The 25,815-nt window shown below is 54.9% G+C and overlaps 1 protein-coding gene across 10 annotated transcripts in view; it reads right to left on the reverse strand.

Moving 5' to 3' along the window:
• The window catches only part of Agap3 (ArfGAP with GTPase domain, ankyrin repeat and PH domain 3), a 51,731-nt gene that overhangs the window by 20,194 nt on the left and 5,722 nt on the right, over positions 1 to 25,815 (reverse strand). For 3 of the 10 annotated variants that reach the window (XM_020176368.2, XM_020176367.2, XM_020176366.2), the window contains exons 2-9: positions 7,762 to 7,820; positions 7,429 to 7,516; positions 7,169 to 7,254; positions 6,845 to 6,986; positions 6,342 to 6,476; positions 6,094 to 6,221; positions 4,242 to 4,400; positions 553 to 645 (exon numbers count right to left, since the gene is read on the reverse strand). In XM_020176368.2, coding sequence (XP_020031957.2) covers positions 553 to 645; positions 4,242 to 4,400; positions 6,094 to 6,221; positions 6,342 to 6,476; positions 6,845 to 6,986; positions 7,169 to 7,254; positions 7,429 to 7,516; positions 7,762 to 7,820 — 890 coding nt within the window. Of the gene's footprint in view, positions 1 to 552; positions 646 to 801; positions 1,736 to 3,651; positions 3,873 to 4,241; positions 4,401 to 6,093; positions 6,222 to 6,341; positions 6,477 to 6,844; positions 6,987 to 7,168; positions 7,255 to 7,428; positions 7,517 to 7,761; positions 7,821 to 9,013; positions 9,930 to 25,815 lie in introns of those variants that run through there. The other 7 variants (XM_074060637.1, XM_074060631.1, XM_074060603.1 and 4 more) reach the window with 6 other exon arrangements.

Genomic DNA, 25,815 nt, shown 5'->3' on the forward strand with positions numbered 1-25,815 from the left:
CAGGAGATCCAGAAGAACCAGGCTTGGGTACCCAGTGCTCCAGGGAGTGACTCAGGATAGAGGAGGGATGGGGGAGGGGGGAGTGGCATCTCAATTAAATTCTTTCTTTAAAAAATATCAGTAAAACTGCACCCAAAAAAATCTTAGGTGTGACCAGTCCTCAGTACCTGCTTCTACAAATGCTCCTCAAGTTACTCCTGGGAACGCTTTTTTCCTTAAGCCAGGGCGGAGCGCCCACCCACCCCCCTCCAGGTTGCACTACAAAACTGGCAGGTCTGGGAGCCACCGACAGAGGGCAGCAGGTAGCTCTCTGCTGCCCTCCAGTGGTGATCTGGAGGGACAGACACAGCTGTAGGCCCAGAAAGGAGCTGTGATTGCCTAAAGAGGCAGCTGGGTCTCAGACTTCTCTGTCCAGGAGCAGCTGCCCTGTGGTAAGGACTTGGGCCTCAGAGGGAGGAGCTTGCTCCTTACCCGATCTCCCCCATCACAGAGGCCCTGAAAAGAGCCACACTTTAGCATGCCCTGGACCCACCAAAGAAGGTAAGTGCTGACCTGCTTAATGGGGATGGCCCGGCCACTCCCAATGCTGTCCACCTTGGACTCAGCACCCTTCTTCTCCCGGTCCAGGTCAGCACCCTTTCGAGACTGGAAGAGAAAAGAAGAGGTGTGTTAGAGGGTCAGGGCCCACTGGGGAGAACTGCCCGCCTGCAGTTCCTAGTCCTCCCACCTTCCTCCCCCTCCTGGGCAGCCCTAACAGTGGGTTGGGCCTAGGCGGCGGGTCGGGAAGGAACTGAGACCACGAATATTCCAACGGGTTTATTCTTACACACGGCACCATACAGAGCAGCACAGGTCACTGAGCCGGCCCGCCCCTCACAAAAGAGCAAGGACACGAAATACGGAGGGCACGCCATGAGCACACAGCCCAGGGGCTGGGGCATAAGAGAAGGGAGGGGCAAGGAGGGGTGGCCGGTGGGGCTTGAGGGCTGGCCGGGAGCACAGGGCACGACAACTGGGGAGAGCAAAGTCCGGAAGTGAGAGGGCAGGCGGCCCATTTGTGGCACAGACACCACACGGCACATGGCACCGAGCGCATCGGCGTGGCCCGAGGGGCACAGTGGATGGAGAGAGAGAGGAGAGAGGCCAGAAGAGGCCCTGCGCCCTGCCAAGCTCCTGGGGCAGAGTCCACCCAAATGCGGATCCTAGGAAACAGGGGGAGGCCAAAAAAGAGGGGGCAAGGCAAGCGCGGTGGTGGCGGTGGAGGCGGCTTCCGGAGCAGGAGCGGGAACGGCAGAAGTCCATGCAGGAAGGAGCAGAGGAGGGGAGGGGCAGGAAAGCTCCCCCCAGGAGCAGCTGGGCCAGCGAGCTTGGGCGCCCCCGCCCCTCTGGGCCTCGTCGCGCTGGCCGGCCGAAGTGGGCCGAGCTCCCTTCTTCTCCATGCAGCGAGCCTGGCGCAGCGTCCAGCCGGGCCTGGTCCCCGGCAGCCCCCAGCGTGGGCTCCGGCGTTCCTAGCCTTCCCTGGGGGTGGGGTTAGTTACAAAGGTTCCTGTGGGTCTCTGGAGCGGGGAGCTCGGCGGCCGCTTCTCATCTGAGAGCAGTCCCAGGGCCCGGCCCGCCTCCGGCCCCGCACAGGGGGAATGTCCAGAGGTGCTGTGTGTCACCACCTGGTCTTCTAATTTGGAAGGAGTTGGAAAGGCCTTTTTGTTGATGAAAAGTTGGAAACAGTGGCACATATCTGCAAATATCGAAAGAATAAAGATTTTGGCAAGTTATACTCAAGCCCCACACAAGTCGGTCAGCACTGGTGAGGGCAGAGACCCAGGCGCCTGGGGAGAGGCAGCAGCGGGATGAAGAGGAGGAGGAGGAGGAGGAGGAGGAGGCAGAGGTGGTGGAGGAGAGGAGGAGGAGGAGGCTGCACCCTTGGGCAAGTGTGGCCCAGCAGTCCATTTCAGCAGGGAATGTTCACCACTTAGCTGCCTGGGCCCCATCCCTCCTGTTCTCTCCCAGGCTGCCAGGAGCCAAGGGCACAGGGAGGGGACAAAGGACTGCAAGTGCAGTGTGGGAGAAAGCCCAGCCAGAGGGAGCAGGAAGAACTGTGCAAAGAGCCGCCGGAGAGTAAATCGCTGCCCAGCAGCTCCACGGTCATCACCTGCCCCCAGTCCCCTCCTGGGCACAGCCCAGACTACCATAGCCCTCTGCCCCTTTGGCCCAGGGAGGAGGAAGGTGGGTGAGACTGCTGCCACTGGGTCCCCAGACAGAACTGGTGGTCAGGGTGAGTGGGGTGCAGCCCACCACAGCCAGGCTGGTGAGCCAAGAGGCTGCCAAATACCAGAGGACCCCGGGGACCCAGGGGGCACCTCCCCACGGAGGATGGGAATCAGAACCAGCGCAAGAGTGGCAACAAATGAATACATGGAGTCATGGGAGGAGACTGGGGATGTCACAACCATGCCCAGCAGGGGGTCACCAGCCACAGAGCAGGCAGAACATAAGGGGCTCCCCCTTGAGCAGGTGTGACCCCACTGGGAAGGACGATGAGGGAGAAGGGTGGCTCCAACAGCAAGGATGGGGGGAGGTCCCAAGATACACCCATAGAGACGGACATGCCTGAGGCCGCCTCAGGGACAATGGCGCAAGTGAGGTCACCATGAAAATGATGGAAAGATTGCCACTGTGAAGATGGAGAGAATGGAAGGGCCAGAGGGAAGGCTGTGCCGTGAGCGGGCTCGCAGCAGCAAGGGACGTGGAGGAGGCAGTGCAGTCGAGGCAGGCAGGCAGCAGAGAGCACATGGAGCGAACACGAAAGTGCCACGGCAAGGAGGCCATGGAGTAGGGCATGGGCGGGCAGAGCGGGGAGGCAGAGGGTGCCCTGGAGTTGAACCAGTCAGCAGGGGAAGATGATGGGAGGTTAAGAATGGAATTGAAGCAGCAGATGACTGAGACACGATGTTGAGGAGCAGGCTGCCAAGGGCGTGGGCAGTGGTCACTGCGACACAGGCACCCAAGGGCTCTATGGCAGCAGCAGCAGCAGCAGCAGCAGCAGGTGTGGGTATAAGCAGGCAGCCGCCAAGGCTCTGTACATCTCAATGGACAGAACAGAACAGAACAGAAAGGAGAAAGCTGCAGGTGTGGAAGGGTAGAGGCTGGGTAAACGCAGTGTGCAGTGGCAGCCGTTAGCAAAAAGAGGTCACTGTGCACTCACGGCGAAAGGCGCACATGGTGCAAGCAGACAGAGGGAGGCAGCAGCAGGGAGAGGAGTGTGGGACAGGGCAGAGGTGAGGATGGAGGAGTGAGGCCTGGGGACACTGGCTCTGTCTGGGCAGGGTCCAGAGAGTCTGGAATGGTCAGCTGGACTCAGGCCTAGGCCAAGAGCCAAACCCTGGCTCTCAGAAAGAAGAGCATGGAATGACGCAGAGGGGCGGGCCACACACCCACCTTTGTCTGGCCAAGGCTCCTGGAGCAGTCCAGCCAGGGCCCAGAGGAGGGCCAGAGTGGAGGGGACAGGCAGGGCTGGGCATGTAAAAACTGGGGTGGAGGGACAGCAGGCTCAGGGGCCAAAGGGTGGCTCTGAGCGGGATGCACATCGGACCCCAAGTGGGGGTATGAGGTGGGCAGGGAGGGGCAAGTAGCTCACAAGGAGACAGGACAAACCTGAGCGGGAGGCACGAGGCAGCGTGGTGAAGCCCAGGAAAAGATGGCTAAGCCTTTGTTAAACCAATCACAGCGGTGGGTGGGAAGCATGAATGTTCCCCTCGGCAGTGGGGTAACGGAAAAAGAGCCGGAAGGCGGACTGGGAGGCCTGGCTCTGACTCTAGCTCGGCCAGCTAACCCTCTGTGTCGCCTTGGGCAAACAGCCTTCCGGCCTCCGGTTCATTAGCTGTTGAATCAAAGGGGGTCAGGGAAGTTAGGCCACAAGTGCAAAGATCCCTTCACGCTGACAGAAATCCTGGGGGCTGGAAGGGAGGGAGACTGCAGGGGGCGAGCATGTGCACAGGGGGTGGGAGGTCTGTTGGGGGAATGGTGAGAAGGGAAGCTCCTGGGCTCAGAGGAATGGTCTGGAAGATGCTGAGGGCCCCGATGAGGAGCCTCTGGAAGCCATGTGTGTGTCTACGTGTGAGAGAGAGGCTGCAGGTGGCATCCTCCTGATCTGGAGTTGCCTGAACCTCTTGGCCAGGAGCTCGGCGCTCGGCCCTGCCTGCACAATGATGGCAGCTGGGCAGGGAGGAGGACGGGGAACGTACCGTGAAGATGTTGGAGCGCCGCTTGGACTGCTTGCGGATGGGCGTGGGGGTAGAGGAGGCAGCGATGGTCTCGATGCGCAGCTCCCGCTGGCTGATGCTGGGGGTGGAGGGGACTGAGGATGAGTAGTCGCTGAAGGCGCTGCTGCCGCCATTCGTGGCCTAAGGACAGAGAGGGCTGCTGAGGGTAGATCTGTGGTGGGGGCTGAGGGGCACAAGGCAGTAAGCAGGTGCCAGGAATCCCTGCCATAATGGGGACCTGGCCTAGGGTGGCAGAGAGACCACTAGTTACTAGAGATTGTATTAGAGAGAACTGGCATGGCCTGGATGCAGCAGGACCCAGTTGTCATAGCGCCAGCTTATCCCACTAGGGTACTGAAACTTTGTCCTGAGTCCCTGGCAGTAGAGCTTCTGTGCTGACTGGGGAGCTAAATCAGAGGTGTGGACCCAGCAGGCAAAAAAATCAGGGGAAAAATTTGAAAGTTTACAAAATGTGGAGTACTGGCTCACAGTGGTCCGGAGCAAGGGCAAACAGGCTGCCCTGGCTAGACCCTCAAAGACAATGACATATGTTAAGGGGACAGGAAGCTGGGAGGTGGGAGCCATGGGGCAGGATTGGGCTCAGGATGCTGGGAGAGTCTGAGGTTTGCTTTGAGCAAGTGTGTAGCAGGGAAGGGATCAGGAACAGCCGAGGCAGAAAGCAGAACAGAGCTAAGGCTGCCAGTCAGAGTAGGGTGCAGACAAGGAACGGAGAAGGGAAAGGAAGAGAAAGACAAAAACGCTCACAGGATGGAGACAGAGTACGTGGAAGTGTCTAACCCCGAAGCTGGGAGTCAGCACAGGGAAACCAGGCGCCTAAGCCCCTGCCTGCCCTCACCAGAGCACTGGGCATGACCGCTTGCCTCCCTCCAACCCTAACCTATGCCAAAGGAACACAGTACACAAACTGCTCTCAGCAGCCTCCGGGGGGAAACCCCACTGCAGAGCTGCCAAGTGGGACCATTCCTGCTAGTGATGACACTGTCATTCAGCCACTCAAAGGCATGCAGAAAGACCTGCCCCTCTTTCTCTTTCCCAGAAGAACAAGGGAGGCTAACAGGAACCCCTGAGCTTCTCACAAACCATGTCTAGGCTGTCACTGGGAAGCACTGTGGCTGCTGGATTGACCCAGCCCATCTGAGGACAGCCATGGGCTTGCAGCAGATGGTGGCCCGTGTCTGCCGAGGGCCAAAAAGTGACCTGGCAATAGGCCCAGGTATTGACAGATGTGCAAGTGATATTATTGGGGGTGGGGGGCAGGTTTCCTGTAGGACCTGGCTCAGTCACCACACTCCACGTGGCACCAAGAGGCAACCACTTCTTTGGGGCATGTATAACACTTCTAAAATACAAACACTGCCTGTGGGCAGAGAGGGTGAGTATCGGTGAGTGGGTACAAGCCTGTCAGGTGCTTCCTCCACTACTTTGGGAAAGCACTGCAGCGGCAGGCCAGTGGAGGAGGAGCTCACCCAGGAGAGGAGAGGGGTCAAGCCAGTCTTGCCAAGGGCTAATACTGACCAGGCCTAACAGAACTTTCTCTCTTCCCTGTGCCTGCTGAGTATGGTTTCCCCAGGCAGCAGTTTATGAGCAATATTTGTGTGATCTTAGCCTAAGTGTCTGGGAGGCTGGACAGCAGAGAGCAGGGGCTGGAAAACAGGAATGGGGAGGAGCATCACCAGGGGGCAGAGCCCAGGCCAAGGCCAACTGTACAAACTAAATGGAACTCAGGCCTCATGCAAGGCTGGGAGCTGAGGAGGAGGCAGAGGCACTGGGACACAGACAGACAGGTCTGGGGAGTGCTGGGAGGTGACCGCACCTGATTGATGTGCACAGCCGGGATGGAGGCGGCGGACACGGCTGAGTGGCTGGGCGAGTTGGGCAGGGACTTGCAGGGCCCAATGGCCAGCTGCTGCTTCTTCCGCAAGGCCACCACTTTCTGGGCCACTGCAGGAGATAGCAGAGTCAAATCTACCAGCTGGGGAGAAGGGTAGAAAACCCAGCTTGGTGCTTCCCCCCAAACCATGCAGGGAGCCTCCCTACACCCCACTCTGGGACCCGAGTTACCGTCCTGGAAGACTCGTTCGACGTTGAGCCCGTAGGTTGCACACGTCTCGTAGTAGGTGCAGCGCTTCAGGTCTGTGGACAGCTTACGGGCCCGGCTATCATCGATGACCCGGGGGTTGGCAGCACTAATGGCGTCTGTTGGAGAGGGAGGGGTCACTCAGCTGGCTGAGAAGCAGGGGTGAGGGGCTGGTACCGGGGTGGGTTGGCAGTGGTCTGGCAAGTGGGGTGCACAGAGAGCACAGGTGTCTGGGCCTCATTTCATTCTGCTACTGCCTTGTTTCTATTTATTTGCCTCAAAAAATACAGACACAATAGTCACACCAATAGCAGAACTCACCCAGAGAAAAGCAAAGAAGAGGCCCTGGGTTATGGGCTCTCATGGGAGTTGCTGAAAGCCCCTCAGTTCTGGGCAGGGAGCTGGGGGCTGGAGGCTCTCTCGGCCTGTTCACTCAGGCTTCACTAGCCCATCCCCATGCCCTGCCGGCTCGACAGGCCCACCTCACCCTGTGTGCCCACCAGCACCATGGGCACCTCGCTGGCATTGCGGAAGCTGCAGAGCCGCAGGAAGTAGTTGTATACTGTCTGGAAGCTGATTTCATCCTCCAGGCTGAACACAAACACCACAGCATCCACCCAGGCGGCAAACTAGGGGAGACCAAGCAGAGTTACTTATTTAACACCTTCACCTGGGCCCCAGCAAACTACACGGGGAAGACCAGCAGATCCTGGTGCGCCCCTCTCCCTAGACCCACAGCCTTGCTGGGTCCCAACGGGACACCCCCAGAAAGGGGCACTATACACAGGGGTGGGCCAGACACGAGCATCACCTGGAGCTCAGGGGGGCCTCCTTCATCCCGGATCAGCAGCAGGTAACTCTGGCCATCCACCACAATCTCCTTCTTAAATCGACCCCCTAAGGGCAGAGCTCAGGATCAGAACAACCATAGAAAGAACACTCCGGGACCAGGCAGAACAGAAAACTGTGACTCCCAGAGTTTAAGATAAGAGGATGGGGGGGTAAAGGGCTTGAGAATCCCACACAGACACCTCGATGGAGAGGGACCCAAGGGGCCAGCCTCCAGCTCACCTTCAGGGGACTCCTCTTGGACATAGGTCCCTGTCAAATAGCGGTGCACTAGGGCCGACTTCCCACTAGACAGGTTCCCCACTATGCCCTGCAGGAAAGGAAGGAGCAGAACAGCAGTCAGAGGATGCAAAGGAGAAGAAAATCCCAGCTGAAAGAAGAGAGCAGGTGGGCAGGCAGGAGGGACAAGTTTTGTAAGAAGCCAGAAGCTGTGAAGGAGGCTAAGCCAACAGGAGGAGAATGGAAGCCACAAAAAGCAAGGCCTAGGCCCATGGCTCCAAGGCTGGTCCACCAGCCTCAGGGCTGCCAGGGCTTCCCACTCAGGGGGCCACTCACCACTTTAAGCTCCGGCACAGAGCGGCTCAAGGTCCACTCCTGGCTGTTCACAAACGAGTCTGCGAAGACAGAAGCACTCCATCAGAGCCACAGTGGCAAACACACCAGTGTCACCTACGAGGCCTCTCTGTCAGCCAAAGACCTCACCCCTAGTTCCCTAGAGACCAGAAGGTTCTTTCTGAGAGGAACAGGGAGGACAGTTTTCAGGAAGGGACTAAGGGCTGTGGCTCACTCTCCCTGGCCTTAGACCTGTATCCCTCTTCCTCCTGTTCATGCTCCAACAGGCAAGTAGCTTCCATCTGAGCCCACCTGACCTCATGCCCTGGGGTGTCTCTCTCCTAGATTACAGGCCACTCCAACAGGTCTCAGACCAGACCCAAAATGGGCAGAGGCCTGGCAGAGGGGCCAGCCTCCTACGAGTAGGAACAGCTCACCCTTGGCAGGGTGGGGCCACCCACCACATTCCTGAACCAGGGTGAAGAAGGAGGAGCCTCACCTGGCCCTGTTCTGTAGAGGCAGGTCCAATGAGGCATATCTACCCTACCTTGCCCTGCCAGGCCTCCACCCCAAGCTCCTCCTCTGACAAGAGACCCACCTCCAAGTTCCCTTCCTTCAATCCACTTCCAGCATCACTGACCCCCTGATTCAGGCAAGGTCCCAACTGCCAGTTCCCAACTCCTTTACCTTACAGCCACCAGCCATCTCTAGGAGCCCACCCTGGGCTGGCCTTGATATGGGGCAGCGCTTGCTTCTCCTCCCCCACTCCCAGACTCACTGGCACTGCCCCCAGATTGTTCCAGAGTAGTTATCACAACCAGGTCCACAAACAGTCCCTGACCTCAGCTGCAGAGACAGCTACAGTGAGAGGCTCCCCCGATCCCAAGCTAGAAAACTGGCTCGGCCTAGAAGTGACTCTGGTAGGCCTCATTTCCTAGGCTGCAATCCTGAATCTGTCAAAAAGGAGGGTGGGATTTGAACCCAATACCCTCCCTGGTCTCCTACTGTAGGATGCTATGCGCAGTGTCATAGCCTGCTCATGACTGGAGTCCTCCTCTGCCACCTCATCTGGACACTGCCGATGACCCCCAAACACCAACTGGGCACTGATGGCACTTGGGCCAGACCTAACTCCCCTGCCCACAAGGCGCACCCGCCTCTACCAGGTAGGTTCCCTACTGATTCTCACGCAAGCCCTGTTTTCTGCCAGATTCCAACCAGAGAGGCCACCAGGGCGCACTGCCATCCCCCTTACCGCTCTGCGCGCCCAGGAACCCGGGGGCTGCGGCTACCCGGCGGCTCCATAGTGGCGCGGTGGCGGCAGGCGCGGGCTCCCTCCGACGGAAGCGGCTGGTGAGCAGCTTCCAGAGGCCCGCGGCGGCGCGGGGGCGGCCGGGCTCGGGCGCCGCGCGCGGGGCGTCGGCGCCCAGCAGGTCCCGGCGGCTGGGGAAGGCGCCCAGGGAGCTGGCGTCGCCGTCGCTGCGGGTGCGTGCGCGGGGCGGCCGGGACAGCAGCCCCGACTCGGCGCGCCGGATCTCCTGGCCGCGGCGCAGACGGAAGCTGAAGCTTTTCCTAAGCGCCGACAGGCCGCGCCGGGGACTCTCGGCGCTGCGCCCGCCGCCGCCGCCGCCGCCGCCGCCGCCGCGGAACACCTGCCAGCGCTGGCTGCTCCACAGCGACGCGCCGCGCAGGAAGCCCGCGCTCCCGGAGCGGCCCAGCCCCGCGCCCGGCGCCTCGGCCGCCGCCGCCAGCTCCAGGCGGTTCACCTCCAGGAACGTCATGCTGGTGGGCCGCGGCCGCCGCGCCGGCGCCCCGGGGACGCGGCTGCGCCGGGCTGGCGCAGGGCTGGGCGCAGGGCTGAGCTCAGGGCTGGGCGCAGGCGAGCCGGACCGCCCCGAGGGCGCGGGACCCCGACGGCCGAGGCGCGGGCGCAAGAGGCCAAGCAGCAGGCCGCGGGCGCCGGCAGGCGATTGCCCCGGACCCCCGGAGCACACGCTCCGCGGCCGCGCCGGCTGCTCGCGCGCGGCGCACAGGGCGGCCTGCAGGGCGGCGGCGGTCCGATCGGCCGGGGCGCCCTGCTGGTCCAGCGAGTCGCAGACGCTGAGGGCGCGGCGGCAGGCGGCCGGCCGCTCCCCGCTGCGGCTGTCCCCCGGGGGCCAGCCCCGCTCCATGCTCAGGGCCCGCGGGCGAGGGCCAGGCCCATGGCGAGGGGCGCGGGGCTGGGCCCAGGCCGGGGCCGCGGCCGGGGCGCACGGACCTCCGGCCTCTGGGCACCTGGCGTGGGCCGACCGAGTGCCTCAACTCCTCCACCTCCAGCCGGCAAGCCCAGACCTGGAGCGGCTGGGAGCCAGCCCCGCCAGGAGAGGCGGCAAGTCTGGCCTGGAACACCCAGGAACGGTGGCGCAGGGGAGCCAGCCTGCTAGGGCAGCCCCCGGGAACCCTCAGAAAACAGGAAATTCCAGCCCTGGGCTCCTCCTAGGACTGGCAGGTAGGTGAGGAGCTGTCATTAAGAGTAGGCCAAATAAATAAATAACAGTCCTCAAGTACACCACACACTCGGCGCCGTTTTGGTGAAAAGTGGACCATATTCTTTCTCCAAAGGAAGAGCAACCAGAATGACCAAGGACAGGGGTGCCAGATTCATTAAATGCCAAAATAAGAAGTCAGGAGGCAGGTCTTGTGCAGTCTCTGGGCCTCAGTCTCCTGCCTGTAAACTACAGAACTTGGATGAGTGATCCTATCTCAGTTTTTGGCTCAGAAGAGCTGCCCAATGGCACAGGTGGCTGCTGTTAAGAACTGAGGCTGTCCTTTTTTATTTTTTTGGAGATTATAAAACCCAAAAGGTACACATCTGTCTGGACTGGGGTATCCTAAGGGCAGGGGAAAAATCAAAAGGTAACCTCTAGACCTGGACTACAGTTCTGGGTGAGTGACACTTTCTGAAGGTTCTGGGTCACCTCTCCATCCAGAAGATGGCAGCTAGGCAGCCTGCAGCACCTCCTTTTCAGTTTCATGAGCACAGGCTGCACCTGACCCCCAGAAAATCCAGGCTCATCCCAGTACCAGGCAGGACCTCTGTGCTGTGGACACTGCACTGCCCACATCACTTCCTCTTCCCAGGCTCCCAGGGCCAGGCTTCCATTAGCCACAAAGGACAATCACTGGCACCAGAAGAAACCAGTTTAGGTGTGTGTGGAGGTGGGGGGGTGGTCACACTTGAGTGTCCTTGAAAAGAGATCATCCTCCCAGGTTTCCTCCACTAGTCCAACCTAACTGATGTCCCTTTCAACTTTAGAATTCCGTGAGTCCCCCATCTGCTCCCCCCCCCCAAGCCAGCCAGAGATAAAAGGGGCACATTCCTGAGGGGGCTGGGGAATGCCTGGGAAGGCAGCCTCTTCAACCTAGGTGCTCTTAGAAAGGAGGGCTGGAAACTCCCAAGTCCTGGGCTGGATCTCTGGGGCATTTCCCATTCTTGTGGGACTAGTTATTATTAACAGTGGTGAGGACGGTTGCTTCCCTCCCCTCCCGTCTGTAATAGGTGGTTCCATGGGGGAGCTTTCCCAAGATCTCAGGCAGGCATGGGGACAGGAATACAACCCAGCACTCTTGCTCATGTTTTCCAAGTGTAAGTCAGCCAGCCTTCCTGAACTACAGATCATAAGGACAGGAAGACTTCCTGCCTTGGTTCCCTATCTGCATCTGTCTGTTCCTCTGTCACACACATAGGGATTTTGCTTGCTCAAAAGAATAGGACTGTCTATTCACAAGCCCCCCCCACCCCTGCCACCTCCAAGCTAATGAAAACACAAGCCAGGAGGGTAGCTGAAGGAGCCAATGTTTGGGGACCGAGGGAGGACAGAGGACAATATGCCTACAGCTTTCTCAGTGGGAGGAAAAGCAGGATGAGCAGAAGGGTGGGAGGTCTGCACTCCACATGTTGGTGCACGTGTGCACATGTATACACACACAGATCAGAAAAGGCAGGGAGCCATGCCCAGTCCCCAAAAGAACAATGACCTAATGCTCTCAGAGGACACACTGGCTTCCAGGTTCCACTGTATCTGCAGAATTCATCCTGGCAGGAAGCTTTGGACCAATTCCCAAACCTGGACAGTTTCCTCTCCCTCACTGGGCCATCAGGAAGTTCCCCAGAAACTTCCTGACCCAGAGAAACTACAGATGGAAGGACAGTGCGCCTACGTAAACACCTCAGGACTCAGGTTGGCAAAGATCCCAAAAAGGAAAGTGGCACAGGCACACACCTCTTCTCCTTGTTTAAGCCCTGGGCCAGAGATGAAGCCTCTCTTGCCTTTGGACAAGTTCTGCTCCAAAGGTAAGTGGCAAACGCAGCTCAGCTCCACACAGCCATTACCTACGAGGCATGGAGCAAATGAGGCCGCCCTAAAACGTTCTGGACTCATACTGCCTAAGGATCACTGAAACCTCAAAAACTAGCCCTTGGGAGCCTCTTTCTTCTACCCACCAGAAGCACCAGGCTGCATGTGCCCCTCCAGGGGCTGAGGGGGCTCCATGGAAGTTTCTGGGGGGTTTGTGATGAAACCTCTCATAGATCCCCAAGTGCAGACTGTGGGTCAGAATGAACACCTTCCGAGGGCAGAAACTAAAGAAGCCAAACACCAAGGAGCCCCTTTGGCCCTGAGTACTGGAGAATCAGGAGACAGGGCTGACTTCAGAGGTGCCTAACAGCTGGTTGAGCTGTCTAGCCTAGACCTTAGGCCGGCTTGGGTGTACATGGTCAGGTCAGGGGCCAGAAAGGTCACTACACACAAAAATAAGGACCCCTGGGCAGAAGGGAACATTGATCCCAGAGAAGGGGGAGGGCAGCTGTGCTCCAGAGTCCCACAGGCCTCTACCTAGTCTCCACCCAGTACTTGCCGCTGATACACTGATCACCGGGCTGTGCTTGCTACGGCCCATGCAACATGCAGGGAACTGGCAGATGTCCTTCTCCAAGACAATGAAGGATCAGCTTTCTCCTGGATGGCTCCTCAGGGAAGGGCTTCAGACTTCTGGTGGCCTGTGTTTCCCAAAGCCCCAGAGGTCCCAGAGATTGGCCAGGCTCTTCCTTCCCGCAAGGTGGCAGCAAAGCATCTTCCTGTGGCCTTAGCACTGAGGAGCGTGAGGAAAGCCGAAGGGACAGCAATGCCCTGAGGTTGACAGCGCTGCTGGTCACAGAGCCTGGGGAGGCATCAGGAAGCACATCAGGTTCCCCCGAGGCTGATGTGCCTGGCAAGCACATCAGCCAGGTCTCCAGGTTGAGGATTAGGGAATCAGAGAGAAGAACAGGAAGAATCCTTTGGCCTCCTGCACCTGGCCAGCCTGAGGACACCTCCTTACCAGCTACAACAATTAACCTCCAAATTCCACCTTCAAATTCCACCTCCAAACCACGCGCACCGAGGACCCTGCGTCTCAACAAATAGCACAGCTTCCACGCCTGAACTGCTAAAGCTGAAGAAGCAGGGTGGTCCCCCATCCCTTCTCTCCAGTCCCCAGTCCTATCAGGGTGGGTACTATTGTATCTTCCTGTGGAGGGAGAGCTGCCACCCTCCCTGACCCTGCCTGACCCTGCGTACTCCACTACATCAGCCCCCAACAATCCCCCTGCGCCCACTGACACTGAATTTTCTTCACCACAATAGGTGTGACTAAAAACATGACCTCATCACCTCCAGTAAAGCTCTGCAGTGGCCCTGCAATCTACAGTACTCAACTCCTTATTCCTTCCCTGCCCTGTGCACCCCTGGCCCTGTGTGATCTCACCTTTCCCTACCCACCTCCACCCTGCTACACAGGCCAAGCTTGCTCCCCACATAGAGCCTCTACTCCTCCTTGTCCTTGAGGCCAATCAGATCTCAATTACAATGTCCCTTCCACAGAAGGCCGACCATCTTGGTGCCCTCTGCCAACCATCATGTAACCCTCACCCCTTTTGGGTGTTTTTTCCTTGTGTGTTTCATGTTCCCCAACAGAAGTCTGCCCTGCTCACACAAGGTGTACAATGGCTTACCAGTAGAGAATGCCTTTGCCATGTGTGAGCTGTGCACTTGGGTCTTTGTTTTCCTTTCAGGGAGGGAAACAGGCTTAAAAGAGATGGTTCCCAGTCACACCTTTAATCCTAGCTACTCAGTATTGCGATCGCAGGCCAGCCCAGCAAACAGAGAGACTCCATCTCAACCAATAAAAAGCTGGGGATGGTAATACACACCTGGCATCCCAGCTACATGGAAAGCATAAATATGAGGACTGTGATTCAGGCTAGCCTGGGCATAAAAGCAAGACCCTCTTTCAAAAATAACTAAAGCAAAAAGGGTTGAAGGGGGCTCAAATAGTAGAGCACCTGCCTAGCAAGTTTGAGACCCTGAGTCCAAACCCCAGTACTGCCAAAGGAAAAATAAAGAGAGAGACTGTCCCGGTGGGGACAGTCTGTGGAGGTGATAAGTCACAGGAAACATAATTTGCACAGACTTCAAGAGGAAGGGCACAGGGGATGTGCTAGTAAGACGTGCTCTGAAGCAGGGAGAGCTGGGCTCAAACTCAGCCTCTGACACCTCCGAGCTGTGTGACCACCAGCCCTGGCCTCATCGTTGCTGAGTCTCAGATTTGGTGTGTAAGTCAGGGAAAATCCCACCCTCCAAGCAGAAGCTGTGTGCATAGCAGTGATATGCATGGAGGGCCACACCAGGCCTGGTAAAACAGCAGGAAATCAGTAAAATGCACCATTCCCACTGGGCAAGAGAGGGTCATACAGACAAAAGAATGAATTAGACTAGAGCCAGCGCCTCCCAGGTCAGATGGGGAGTCTGCCCATGGCCTCAGCAGGACAGCCTAGCATAGGCTGGCCCCTCTACCTCTGCTCTAAGAGACCTCTGAGCTGGGAAAGCTTGCAGATCCGAGTCCCAACCACAGGACCTAAGAACGTGACCTCATGTGAAAACATGGTCACTGCAGGTGAGATCACATTCATCTTAGGGCGGGCCCCTGACTCTGTGTAACTGGTATCCTTTGAAAAGGCAATCTGGCCTAGTCACACATAGAGAAAGGGACACAGGAAGAAGGCAGTCATCTATGAGCCAAGGAGAAAGGCCTGCACAGAACTATCTGCAGCTCCCTCAGAAGGAACATGGCCCTGGGACACCTGAACTCATCCACTTCTGCCCTTCAGAACTGAGACCACAAACTTCTGTTGCTTTAAGCTATCCAGACTCTAGTACTTTGTCACTGTGGGCCCCGGGAAACTACAAAAGCGAGGACCCTAGAAAAAAGACAACACATATGTGGATGCACCTGCAGGTGGTCTGTAGACCGTTCCTAGGCCCCTCCAGCCCTGCCGTAGATTTCAGGCCCAGAATTCACAGCCTGCTTCTCCTTTTAGAGGTAAAGACACCAATGCCCAAGTCTGCATGGTCTGCTGGTGGTAGGGACTGGAATAGGCCCAGGCCTTGGGATTCCCCAGTCAATGCTCAGGCTTCTAGGTCAGCATTCACATCATCTTACCAGTGAGTAGCCCCCTGCAGCCAACTCCATCACCTGGAGGCAAGGTGGGGCAGAGACTTTCGGCTGCCACATTCTAAGGTCCTGGGAGTGCCTAGACAAGCAGGCCTCTTGCTCTGACCATCAGCAGCTGCCAGGGGCCTTAGGAAAATACCAACAGCAGCAAATCAGTGCTTCTCAACAGCTCCTCCCAGAGGGGAGAGGCCCAGCATGTGCTGTACCCAGTGGTGAGGCTACTCCAGGCTAGCTGTGGGTTCTTCTGCAGGTTCTTCTTCTTTTTTTTTTTTTTTGTAAAAGCAATAGTAAAAAATAGTAAAGTTTACTAGGAAAGGAGTTTAGTTTAACAAGGTAAAAGTGGGGAGAAATTGGGGAAATACAGGATGGGGAGTAACATTTCCTGCTCCCCATGTAGGAAATGGGAGTGGAGACTCCAGATTCTTCTTTATACCATCCCTTTTCTCTTGGGACCAGGAGGCTGCAGCAGCACTCCCTTACCGAGGGCCTCACGACTCAGAATGTGACCTTCCACACAGTTCCTAACTGCACTGGGCCTTTTTGTCATAGTTTTGACCCATTTCCTGTATGTCATGTGTGTTGTGTGGGTTTTTTTCCCCATTTTACAAATATGGAAATATGAAAATATTTCATGTGAAATATTCAAAACTGAATACTCAGCCAGGCATGGTGGCACGTGCCTATGAATCCCAGCTCACAGGAGGCACAGGCAGGAGGAGCAGATCAACCTGGGCAACACAGTGAATTCGAGGCCAACCTGGGCCTCAACTGTCACAAGTTAAAAAAGGGAGGTGGGAAGTGGCTGAGGAATGTAGCTCAGTGGTAGAGTGTTTACGTAGTATGTATAAGGCACTAGGTTCCACCCCCAGCAAAGCAAAACAAAACAAAAAAAACACACACAGTCCAGCTGAAGTCCAATGAGCTAAAAAATGCTTCATCCAGCCAACTGGTTTTCTAAAACGCATTCAGTTTACAAGCTGCTCATTTCTATCAGGAGAAAATGAAGTAAAGTACTCAAATAACTACTAGTTTTGCAGGACTGACATGGAGGAGTTGCGAAACTAAGCTGCTGTGAGCAGAAGCAGATGGGCATTCAGGGCCCCGGGGCAGAGCCTGAGACACTCATGTGTGTGAGAGGTCAGCAGACACCATTATAACAAAAAGAGGCTCAGGGAGCCTGAGTCTAGTGGACAGAAAAGTCTAAAGGCACCTGAGCTCCCGGGACCAGTTTTACACCACCGGGGCCTGCAGCAGTCTCATCCACACCAGCCTCCTGGCCCCACATTCACAGTATATCTTATCTCCTCTCTCGAGCTCATGTTTAATGTTCTCTTGCCTCATTCCAGAGCCTGAGCTCCTGGGCCCCCTCAGGAGGGCATACAGACTCTGGCCAGAGCCCCCAAAGATAGTCACACCATTGTGGGTGCCCTAGACTCTCAAGGCAGCAGTCAGGTGGGCACCCCACTGGCGCCTTGGAAACAGAACTTGCTGAACATCCTGGGCCCCTCCAAATGCTTGACACATTAACCCAGGTGACCCTCACAACAATGGTTTCAAAAAGACACTAATAATTGCCCATTTTAGAGGTGAGGAATCAGAGGCCTAAGGCCCAGGACTTGCCAAAGGTCACCAGCCAGCAGGTAATTTGAACCCAGGCCACTGTGTTGGCTGGCCAGAGCCCTTGCCCTCCCTAGTCCCGGCCAGTGCTTCCCTGGCCTGCAGAGATCTCTGCTGATCCAGTGCCAGCCAGAGCCTCAGCCTCTCCAGAATCAGAAGCCATCTCTCAGGCATCTCCTGCCTACCTTTCCTTCCTTCCCATCAGGACCCACATCAGAACAGCCCAGCCTTGGCCTTCCTAGCCTTCCTTCCAAAAAGATTGATCTCTGGAGTTCCTCCTCACTGACCTCCCATCCCCAACTCCCATTCACTCAGCCTAAGCCACCACAAGGTGTGAGCAACTGATTTGAGCTCACAGTTCTCCTCCCAGGGACACATGGCATTGACAAGAGGAGAAATTGGTGTAGCAGCTCAGATACTAACCTAGAAAGCAAATGTCCAGGCTGTGTGCAGAGCCCCTGAGAGGCCATGCAGCCCTGTGCATCAGAGAACAGCGTGGGTGGCAATGGCTTATATACATATTTTAAAGCAAACTACAGGCCAGGTGTGGTGGTACAAGCTTATAATCCCAGCTACTCAGAATGTGGAGATTGGGAGGATTAACAACAGTCCAGACAAAAAGTTAGCAAGACCCCCATCTCAACAAACAAGCTGGGCATTGCGATACACACCTGTCATCCCACCGAAACAGGAGGCTGAGATACAGGGATTGCTGTCAGAAGCTAGAGACCTTATGGGGAAAAAATAAGTAAAGCACAAAAAGGCTGGGGACATGTCTCAGGGGTACACTGGGTCCTGAATTCAAGCCCCACTACCACCAAAAAGAAAAACACAAAATTATGTGCTGGGGATACAGGTCAGAGGCCTGGCATGTGCAAAGCACTGAGTTCAATCTCCAGCACTGCCAAGAAAACGTGTGTAACAAGGATCCACATTAAAAAAAAAAAAAAAAAACAGGACAAAAAATGCAGCAGTTTCTGCTTCTGACTCGGGTTATTGGTGACTTTTCCCCTGCTGTTTTATATTTTTCTGTAATATGTATTTTTCACTGTTTTCTGAAATGTTTCTAGAGGGTTCATTGCTTTTGTAAAAGGCAGCCCAGACTGTTTCACCTTGGAGCAAAAGCAGGGCAGGAGCAAGGTAGGTGCTGGGTGAACAGCCTCTGGGCTCTGGAACACGTAACTACGTGCTCACAGCACAGCTCTCTGGGTGGTAGAACCTGGTCCCTGTCCTCAGTTGCAGCTGCTTCCTCCTCCCCTTCCCCCACAACAGGCCTCTGCCTCCAGCGTGGCACCAAATGGCCCAGCCCAGGGCACCAAGGCCCAGCCCCTCACTGAATGCTCTTGTGGCCTCTGTGGGCCAGTGGGCATGGTCTTGCTTGCTCTGATGTGTTCTGTTACAGTGCATCATGGTGTGGACGTTCCCTCAACTTTTCAGCCCCTCTCCTCTGAGGGATGAGCAAGACTGGGCACCCATGTTTTCTTTCCACCAGGACATTCCCAAAGGTAGGGTGACTTTTCATGTTATCGGAGGTACCTGGCCTCACTCACTCCTCACTCTCCCAGCAGCATCTGAGGTGGTGGGCTCACGTTCTGCTATGCGACCAGGACGCCCCAGCGCCTGGCTCTCTGGATGTGCCTTTTCCTGATTGCTAGTGAGGGTGCATCTTTTCACGCTCACTGACAACGTGGGTTTCCTCTTCTAGTCTTTCTGGTCCTATTCTTTGCTTGTTTTTCGCTTGGGTTCTTAAAATTGTTTTCTTAACAATTTGCAGGTGCTCTCTGCATAAAAAACATGCTAACCATTTAGCTGGTACACGTAGGTTGTATGAGGAGAACCATAACTAAATCTGTTAGTTTTGCAGTGGATTATGCCACCTGAGCAACTGTCATACAAAGCCATGAGACAAGAGTAATATTGATAATGGGGGTGGGGAGGAATATCGGGATTAGAAAATCACCTTTTAACATGACCACAGACACAGGCAAGGACCTTGGAGGCACACTTCAGCCATGGAGGAAAGGCTGTGGGGGTTCATTCACCCCCACAGACTACTTACTAACACCAGGTGGAGGAAATGCGCCCTCATGACAGGGTGACCTGGTTGCTACTACCCTTTCACCAAAGCAAGGCTGTGGTATGCACCAAGAGCTTTTCCAGTCTGGCCTCTAGACCACATTTCAGTCCACAGACAACATGCAGGATGGAGGAGTGAATCGTACCAGGTAGGAGCCACCACACCTTCTAGAATGCAGACAGAGCGTCCACAAGAAAACTTCAGAAAGTTGGCAATATGGAAAAAGCTATCACATGGGCTCCTGGTCCGTCCTGACTCCATTTTGGGGATGATTGGGGAAATTTGATTAGGGACCAGTTATTAAATGGTGTCACAGAAGTCTTGTTCATTTTCTTAGGTACTGTCTTGACATTATGGTACACAAGACAATGTGCCTGCTAAGCGTAGCTGGGGATGGACCTCCCTCACAACTGTTGAAAACAACATGACAGGGACAGGAGAGAGCATATGTGCTAGCAACTCAATCTCTCAATGGCATTTCTCAAACAAAAATGCTGAGGGAAAACAAGTTGCCAGCCTTCTCCTCTATCAATTTTGGGCTTTCTGACTGGCTTAAGAGGCTCTCTCATCCCAAGACTAACCAATAGCCTTCTAATTTTCTCCTCCATCTTAAGAATTTTCTATTTCTCACACCATAGTCAGAGCACAGGCTCCAAAGCCAGACCTCCCAGGTCCAGGCCCTGCCTCTGCCATGGTGAGTGAGCAGCCTGAGGCAAATTCCTTTACATCTCTGTACCTCAGTTTCCCCACCTGCAAAATAGGGTTAATAACACTTACCCTGTAGGGATGTTCCAAAAATCACACCAATATGACAATGACATGGGCAGTGCCAGGCCCACCATAAGCTCTAGGAGGAAGACATCCTCTCATTGCCTTTATTCCTGAGATGGCAGAGCTGGTCCTGCCGTCCCAGCTCAGAAACCCTGAAGTTCCCCATCCACCTGCAGCACAACACAAATCGCTGGGGAGTGTGGGGTAGCACATTTTCCTAATGAAACACTACTCCAGTAAAACCGAATCTGGTGCTGCCTGTCACCACCACAGCAGCCGCTCATAGCCCGGGGCCACTGGGCAGCACCTGCTACAGGACTCAGCCTGCGTCCCCAGGATTCTCCTAAGCTTTGCTCTTCGGTAAGCATGATTTTAATTTGGTCAGCTCACCACTGCCTACCCCCACCCTTGGTCTCCTGCTCAGAGCAAAGGGGAGGGCACCTCGAGCACAGTCCCATGGCCCTCTTCAGCCTGCCTGCCTGGCCAGGGCTGGCATTCATATCCCACTTGTCACAGAAACAAATGCTACTGCTAATGAAGTTTGGGGCAACTTGGGACAAAAGACTGTAGCATTGTTGTCCCTAGGCTCAGTCCTTACCCCTGCCCCATCCCACCCTCATTCCATACCAGCCCACCCCAGCTTCCCTGGTGCAGAGGGATGGGCAGCAGGTTCTCTGCTGGCCTCACAAGATGCAATCCCTCTTCCTGAACTTGGCCTCTTCTCAGTCCTCCTGAGGTGAAAATCAGGCCCTCTTCAGGCCTGCAGGCCCCTCTAGGGCATGTGCCTCAACAAAACCTATGGACCTGTCCCCTTGAGCGAGCATAAGGCCACTGAGGACGGGAAAGAAGACGCCAGCATACTCCAGGGATGGCCAAATGGAGCTGCCCTCAGTAAACAGAGTCTACACGGGATCAACGTGTAACTGTTCGGACTTGAATCCAAGGCTCCCTGGCATGACATCCTTGGTGTCCTCCCTACCTGACCCTCAGACTCAGAGAGTTTTGTGGGGCTCACTGTCCTTGCCCCACAGAGAAAGGTGACCACCACCCTGTGAGCTGCCTTCCCTCTCTCAGCCTTCCCCTGTCACCTGGGTCCCCCACCCCTGATGCACATTAGCTCATGGCTTTTCAACCACCTGTATGTGGCTGGGGGCTCAGCAGGAGAGGGGTGCAGCACTCTGGTCTTCTTCACTGGACGGGTGGAGCTGTGTCTGACACCTGGGCTGGCCTGGCAGCAGTACAGGCTTAAAGACAGGTTTCTTGGGATTTCTTGAGGCCCAGTTATGACCCTTTGGGGTCAATGCACTACCCTACCCAGCCTCATCCCACCCAGGTCTCTCAGAATCCTGGGTGAAAGGTCCCCATGTCAGGCTGTTCCCAGTACTCCTGCCAGTGAAAAGGTGATTCAGACCTCAAATAGCCCCTCTCCGTCCTGTCCATGAGGGGACAATACCCCTGTCCTGAGGGCCTTGAAACACTTCCACATTGCCCTGCTGACCTGGAAGGGCCCCACAGGTAGCCCTCAGGTGACATGGGCTTTTCTGAGCCAGTACAGAAGCAGGGAACATCCACAGTGAGCCAGGTCCAGTGCTTGGCTAGAGACTGGGAGGGCCTAGGCAGTCCAGCCACAGGTACAGGGCTCCAGTAGGGAAAGGGAGAGAAGCAGATACCAGCACATGGCAAACGCCAGCCAGGGAAGGCCACAGGAAGGATCAGGCCAGGGAAGGCTTTGGGGGGGACCTTTGGTGGGCAGAGCGAGCCACCTGGGCAGGGGGCTGCCAGACAGAGCAAGGGTGGCCTTATATGGGACAGACAACTGGCAGAGTATGCCACGATGTCAAGATGGGCCCCGAGGTGGGTGGTGAGGGTGAGGGCGAGGGCGAGGGCGAGGGAGCCAGACCCGGAAACTGAAGGTGGGACTTGGGAACAGTACACCAAGCCCAATAGAACCAGCCTGGACAACTGCTCAGTGCTGTGAGATCACTCCTTCCACACATAAGGGGCAGTGACACATCCGTGCCTGGTGGGCTGCGTAGACTCAGGGCCCACACAGAGAAGCTTGGGCACCTTTTGTGCATCTTCCAGCAGTCAAACCAGGTGGGCAGCTGGCCCCAGGCTCCACAACTAGCCAGGATAAGCTGACGGATGTACTAACAAACACAAGTTCAGGACAGCATTGCCTGAAAACAGCAACAAAGCTAGAAAGAATGGGATATCAGTGAGACTTCCACTTTAGGCTTCTCCAAGCTGGACTGGAAGAGCCCCAGGACATCCTGTCTGAGTGTCACAAAGGGCATGCTGAAGCAGAGGACAGCCAAGTCCAGTCCACCTGCAGGCTCCCTGCTGGCTCTGGGTCCTTCCTAGTGTGAACAAGAGAGCTCAGCAAAAGAGTCTGACCTTTATTGCTACAGCACTCCGTGACACTCCTTATCCAGCTTAGTCCCCAGCCTCTTCCCCAAGGACCCTGTTCCACAGAGGGGAAGAGAACTGAGACACATCAAGGAAGAAAGCTGGGATGGAGGGGCCTCCAACTAGCTCTCTGCTGGGATTGTGTTATTTAGCATAAACTAAAGATAAGCCAGAAACAAGACTTTAAGAAACAGTCCTGCCTAAAATGCCAGGGAGGCTTCCTGCTCACCCACCCACTCCTACAGAAGCCCTAACCAGTGGCCACGATGCTGACGGACAGAGTCACATCCCATCTCTGAACCCAATGCACTTCAGAGTCTCACCCTCCCCTTCTCCCCTAGGCAGAACTGTGGGATCATGGATCCCACACGGGGAGCACTTGAAGCCCTTAGCATTGACAAGTTCTGAGACGTACCCACCTGCTTCCAGTGCAGCCTGGGTGCTACACAGTATCTCAAAAGAAAAAAAAAAAAGAAACATTTATGCATTCAATTTTTACAACCGTGTGTGTGTGTGTGTGTGTGTGTGTGTGTGTGTGTGTGTGTGTGTGTGTAGGTTAGTATTTTATAGGTTATAAATTTGACATGTTCTTCCAATACCACAGCCACTGGCCATGGGCGTCTAGTGAGGACTGGTCACGTGACCAGTCTACATGGAGATGTCTTGGAGGGGTAAACATAACCTGAAGATGGAGTATGAAAACAGAACATATCTCAAGCAGTAAAGTGCCTGCTTGGGAAGGGTGACGTCCTGAGTTCAAACCCCAGTCCCACCAAAAAAAGAAAAAAATGCAAAATATATTTCACTAATAACTTTTATACAGATTACACATTGAAATCAAGACTATTTGGACACACTGAGCTAAACAAATACAGTATTAAACTGAATTTCACTTCTTTTTACATTTATAATATGGCTACTTGAACACTTAAATGCACACACATGCCTCAAGTAAATCTACTGAGCTATGAGAATTAGAGAAGGAATTTCCACCAACAGGCATAACCGTGAACTACAGACAGGTGGGGAGCACATGCAAATGTGCGGAGCCCCGTGATGACCCAAGACTCTGCCCATCGCCCATCACCCATCACTGGAGCCTCCAAAACGACTGGAAACCCTGTCCCAGGTCTGGCCGGGGTCACACAGCCACCACAAACTGCCCCCCCCAACCCCCCCCCCGCAAATACTTACACAGGGGTTCAGGACAGGCACAGAGCAAGGCACATTAACCCTGAGACTTGCTCAGTCCTCACGTCACTGCTACTCTGTAAAGGCCAGTGACTCTCCAGCCCATGCCACCACCAAGGAGCTCCTTGCTCCTGACCCTTCCCCAGGCTCGAGTACATTCGCTTCCTGGATTCTCGTGCCTACACTGTGACTCAGGTGCCAATTACCTTCATCATATCAAGAACAAAGTCAAGACACAGAGATTAAAGGATCACCGAAGGTCACAAAGCTCTATGGCAGTAGGTACGGGATTGAAACCCAGGCAGCAGGGTTCAACAACCTGGCTCTTAACCCTTCCCCCTACAGACTGAGCATTTCCTCCAATGCTAGAACAGCCTAGAATAATCTACAAACAATAACCAATGTCAGGGGCTTCACAGTAATGGAAAAGTCAAATCTTCAAAACTCTTCTAAAATGAAGGTTCTAGGGCCTTCCTTTAGGGTCTATTTAATAAAAAATAAAAAATAAAAAAAATCCAGGCAGAGAAGCAATGTCTGCTGTCCCTGAAAAAGCCCAGTTAGAGGGGGTGCAGGCCCCAACAGGTGCAGAGCAGGAGGCCCAGAGCAGGATCTAGACCTCACTGGCTGCCCTTCCCCTGTGCTGGGCTGCAGTCCCACTCGTGAGTTGGGTTTGGGTGCGCAAGCCATCAAAACATCAAATTAAAAGGCAAAAAAGAAAGGGCTGTAGGCGGTATCCCGACAGCGGCAAGGAGGGGAGCTGAGAAAAAAGAAAGAGAAAGAAACACGCTGTCAAAACCACTGCCATGCCGCCATCGGAGACTATGTGGAGTGGAGTCTGGAAAGGCCACAGACATCTCAGTGGCCAAAGGACAGTTGTCAGCTGGGTTTAAGGTGTAAGGGGGCACCTTGCTGACAGGGACCGTGAAGAGGCTGACTTCCAGCAAACAGAAATATAGGGTTTAGAAAAATCTGTATTAAGAGCGATTAAAATTGTTTTCAGTGCAATCAGAAAGAGTAACAAGCCAAAAGGAAACTGAGAAAGGTACAGTTTTATTTATTTATTGCCAGTGCTGGCGATGGAACCCAGGGCCTTGCATGCTAGGCAAGAGCTCTACCACTGAGCTGCATTTCCAGCTCTTCCTAGTAATGTATATCCAACAGCTAAATAAATAAACAGCAATCAAAGTAACATAAGATAGAACAACAAGGAAAGCCATCTAGTCTTGTCTTTTTTCTTTTTTTCCTTACCTGTCAGGAAAACAGGGCAGGAAATAGGCTGACTCTATCCCTGGGAATCAGAATGGCAGCAAAAGTTCTAAAAATGTGCAAACTCTGTATCTTACTATTTTCTTCTGGGAATTTGTCCAAAGGAAATGATCAGACAAATGTACAAGGAGGTAGGGCTTAAAAAAACAGTGTGCCCTTACTGTAAAAAGGGTACTGTGCAGTCTTCCGGGGTACTGACTAACAGTCCACCCGGGCTGGCTAGGTGCTGAGCACAGTCTTCAGCCATCTTCATGTGATCCTGTGGACCCTCAGCATGATCAAGACTGAGAAGGTGCCTCAGTTAGGACCTCTCCCTGTCAGGTGGGGAGACTGAGGCACAGAAACTGTCCCCTCTCCCTGCAGGCTCTCTTCCAATCATGAACTCCCAGTGGGCTCCAGGAAGAGCTCAGAGTCCAACTTGGTCCCTTACTCAACAGACAGGACCCCCTGGCCAGTGAGGCATGCCTGAGATGATTCCAAATATTCTAACTGTGCATCTGGTTGCACAGACACAGCTAGAATGTGACTCTAGGAAGATGGGCCCAGAGCCCAGGAGTGACTTCCCGCTCTCGCCCAGCTGGTTAGAGGCAGAGCGGGGCTGAGGACTGGGCACCCTCACTCTGTGCCAGGAGGCTGCCATGCCCCATAAGACCCAGCCCTGGAGCCTCCTGATGTGACTCTGTGACTCATTGGCTCCCCTTCTCCCCAGCAGCATCTTCTACAGAAATTTTCCCTTTGCTCTGAAATCTCAGTAATACAAAATCAATCAAAGAGTCATTGAGGGGGAAGAGTCTAGAAGGAAGCCTGGCAGACACAGACAGAAAACTCCAGGCAGGAAAATGGGGACAGCTATACTTCTTAGACTCCTTCTCCATTTGACTGGTTATAATAAGCTATCCTTACTTTCAGCATTGAAACCCATTTTAAAATGTATTCACAAGTGTTTCTGAGGATGCATCTCTCCACATAGGCTTCCTCAATACCACTAAGTAAGTGCAAGTAATGGCCCCAAGGCCATGATTCAGTTTGGAATCAAGCCATCCAGAAGAAAACTATCAGGAAAGAGGAGGCTCGACTCACCCTACGTTATATTCTAAAAGTTTCCATGAACTAAATTTTTTTTTCTGGCAGTACTGGGTTTTGAACTCAGGGCCTTAAGATTGCTAGGCAGGCACTCTATCACCTGAGTCATGCTC

The sequence above is a fragment of the Castor canadensis genome, chromosome 2 (genome assembly GCF_047511655.1).
Source record: "Castor canadensis chromosome 2, mCasCan1.hap1v2, whole genome shotgun sequence".
NCBI classification, from domain to species: Eukaryota; Metazoa; Chordata; class Mammalia; order Rodentia; family Castoridae; genus Castor; species Castor canadensis.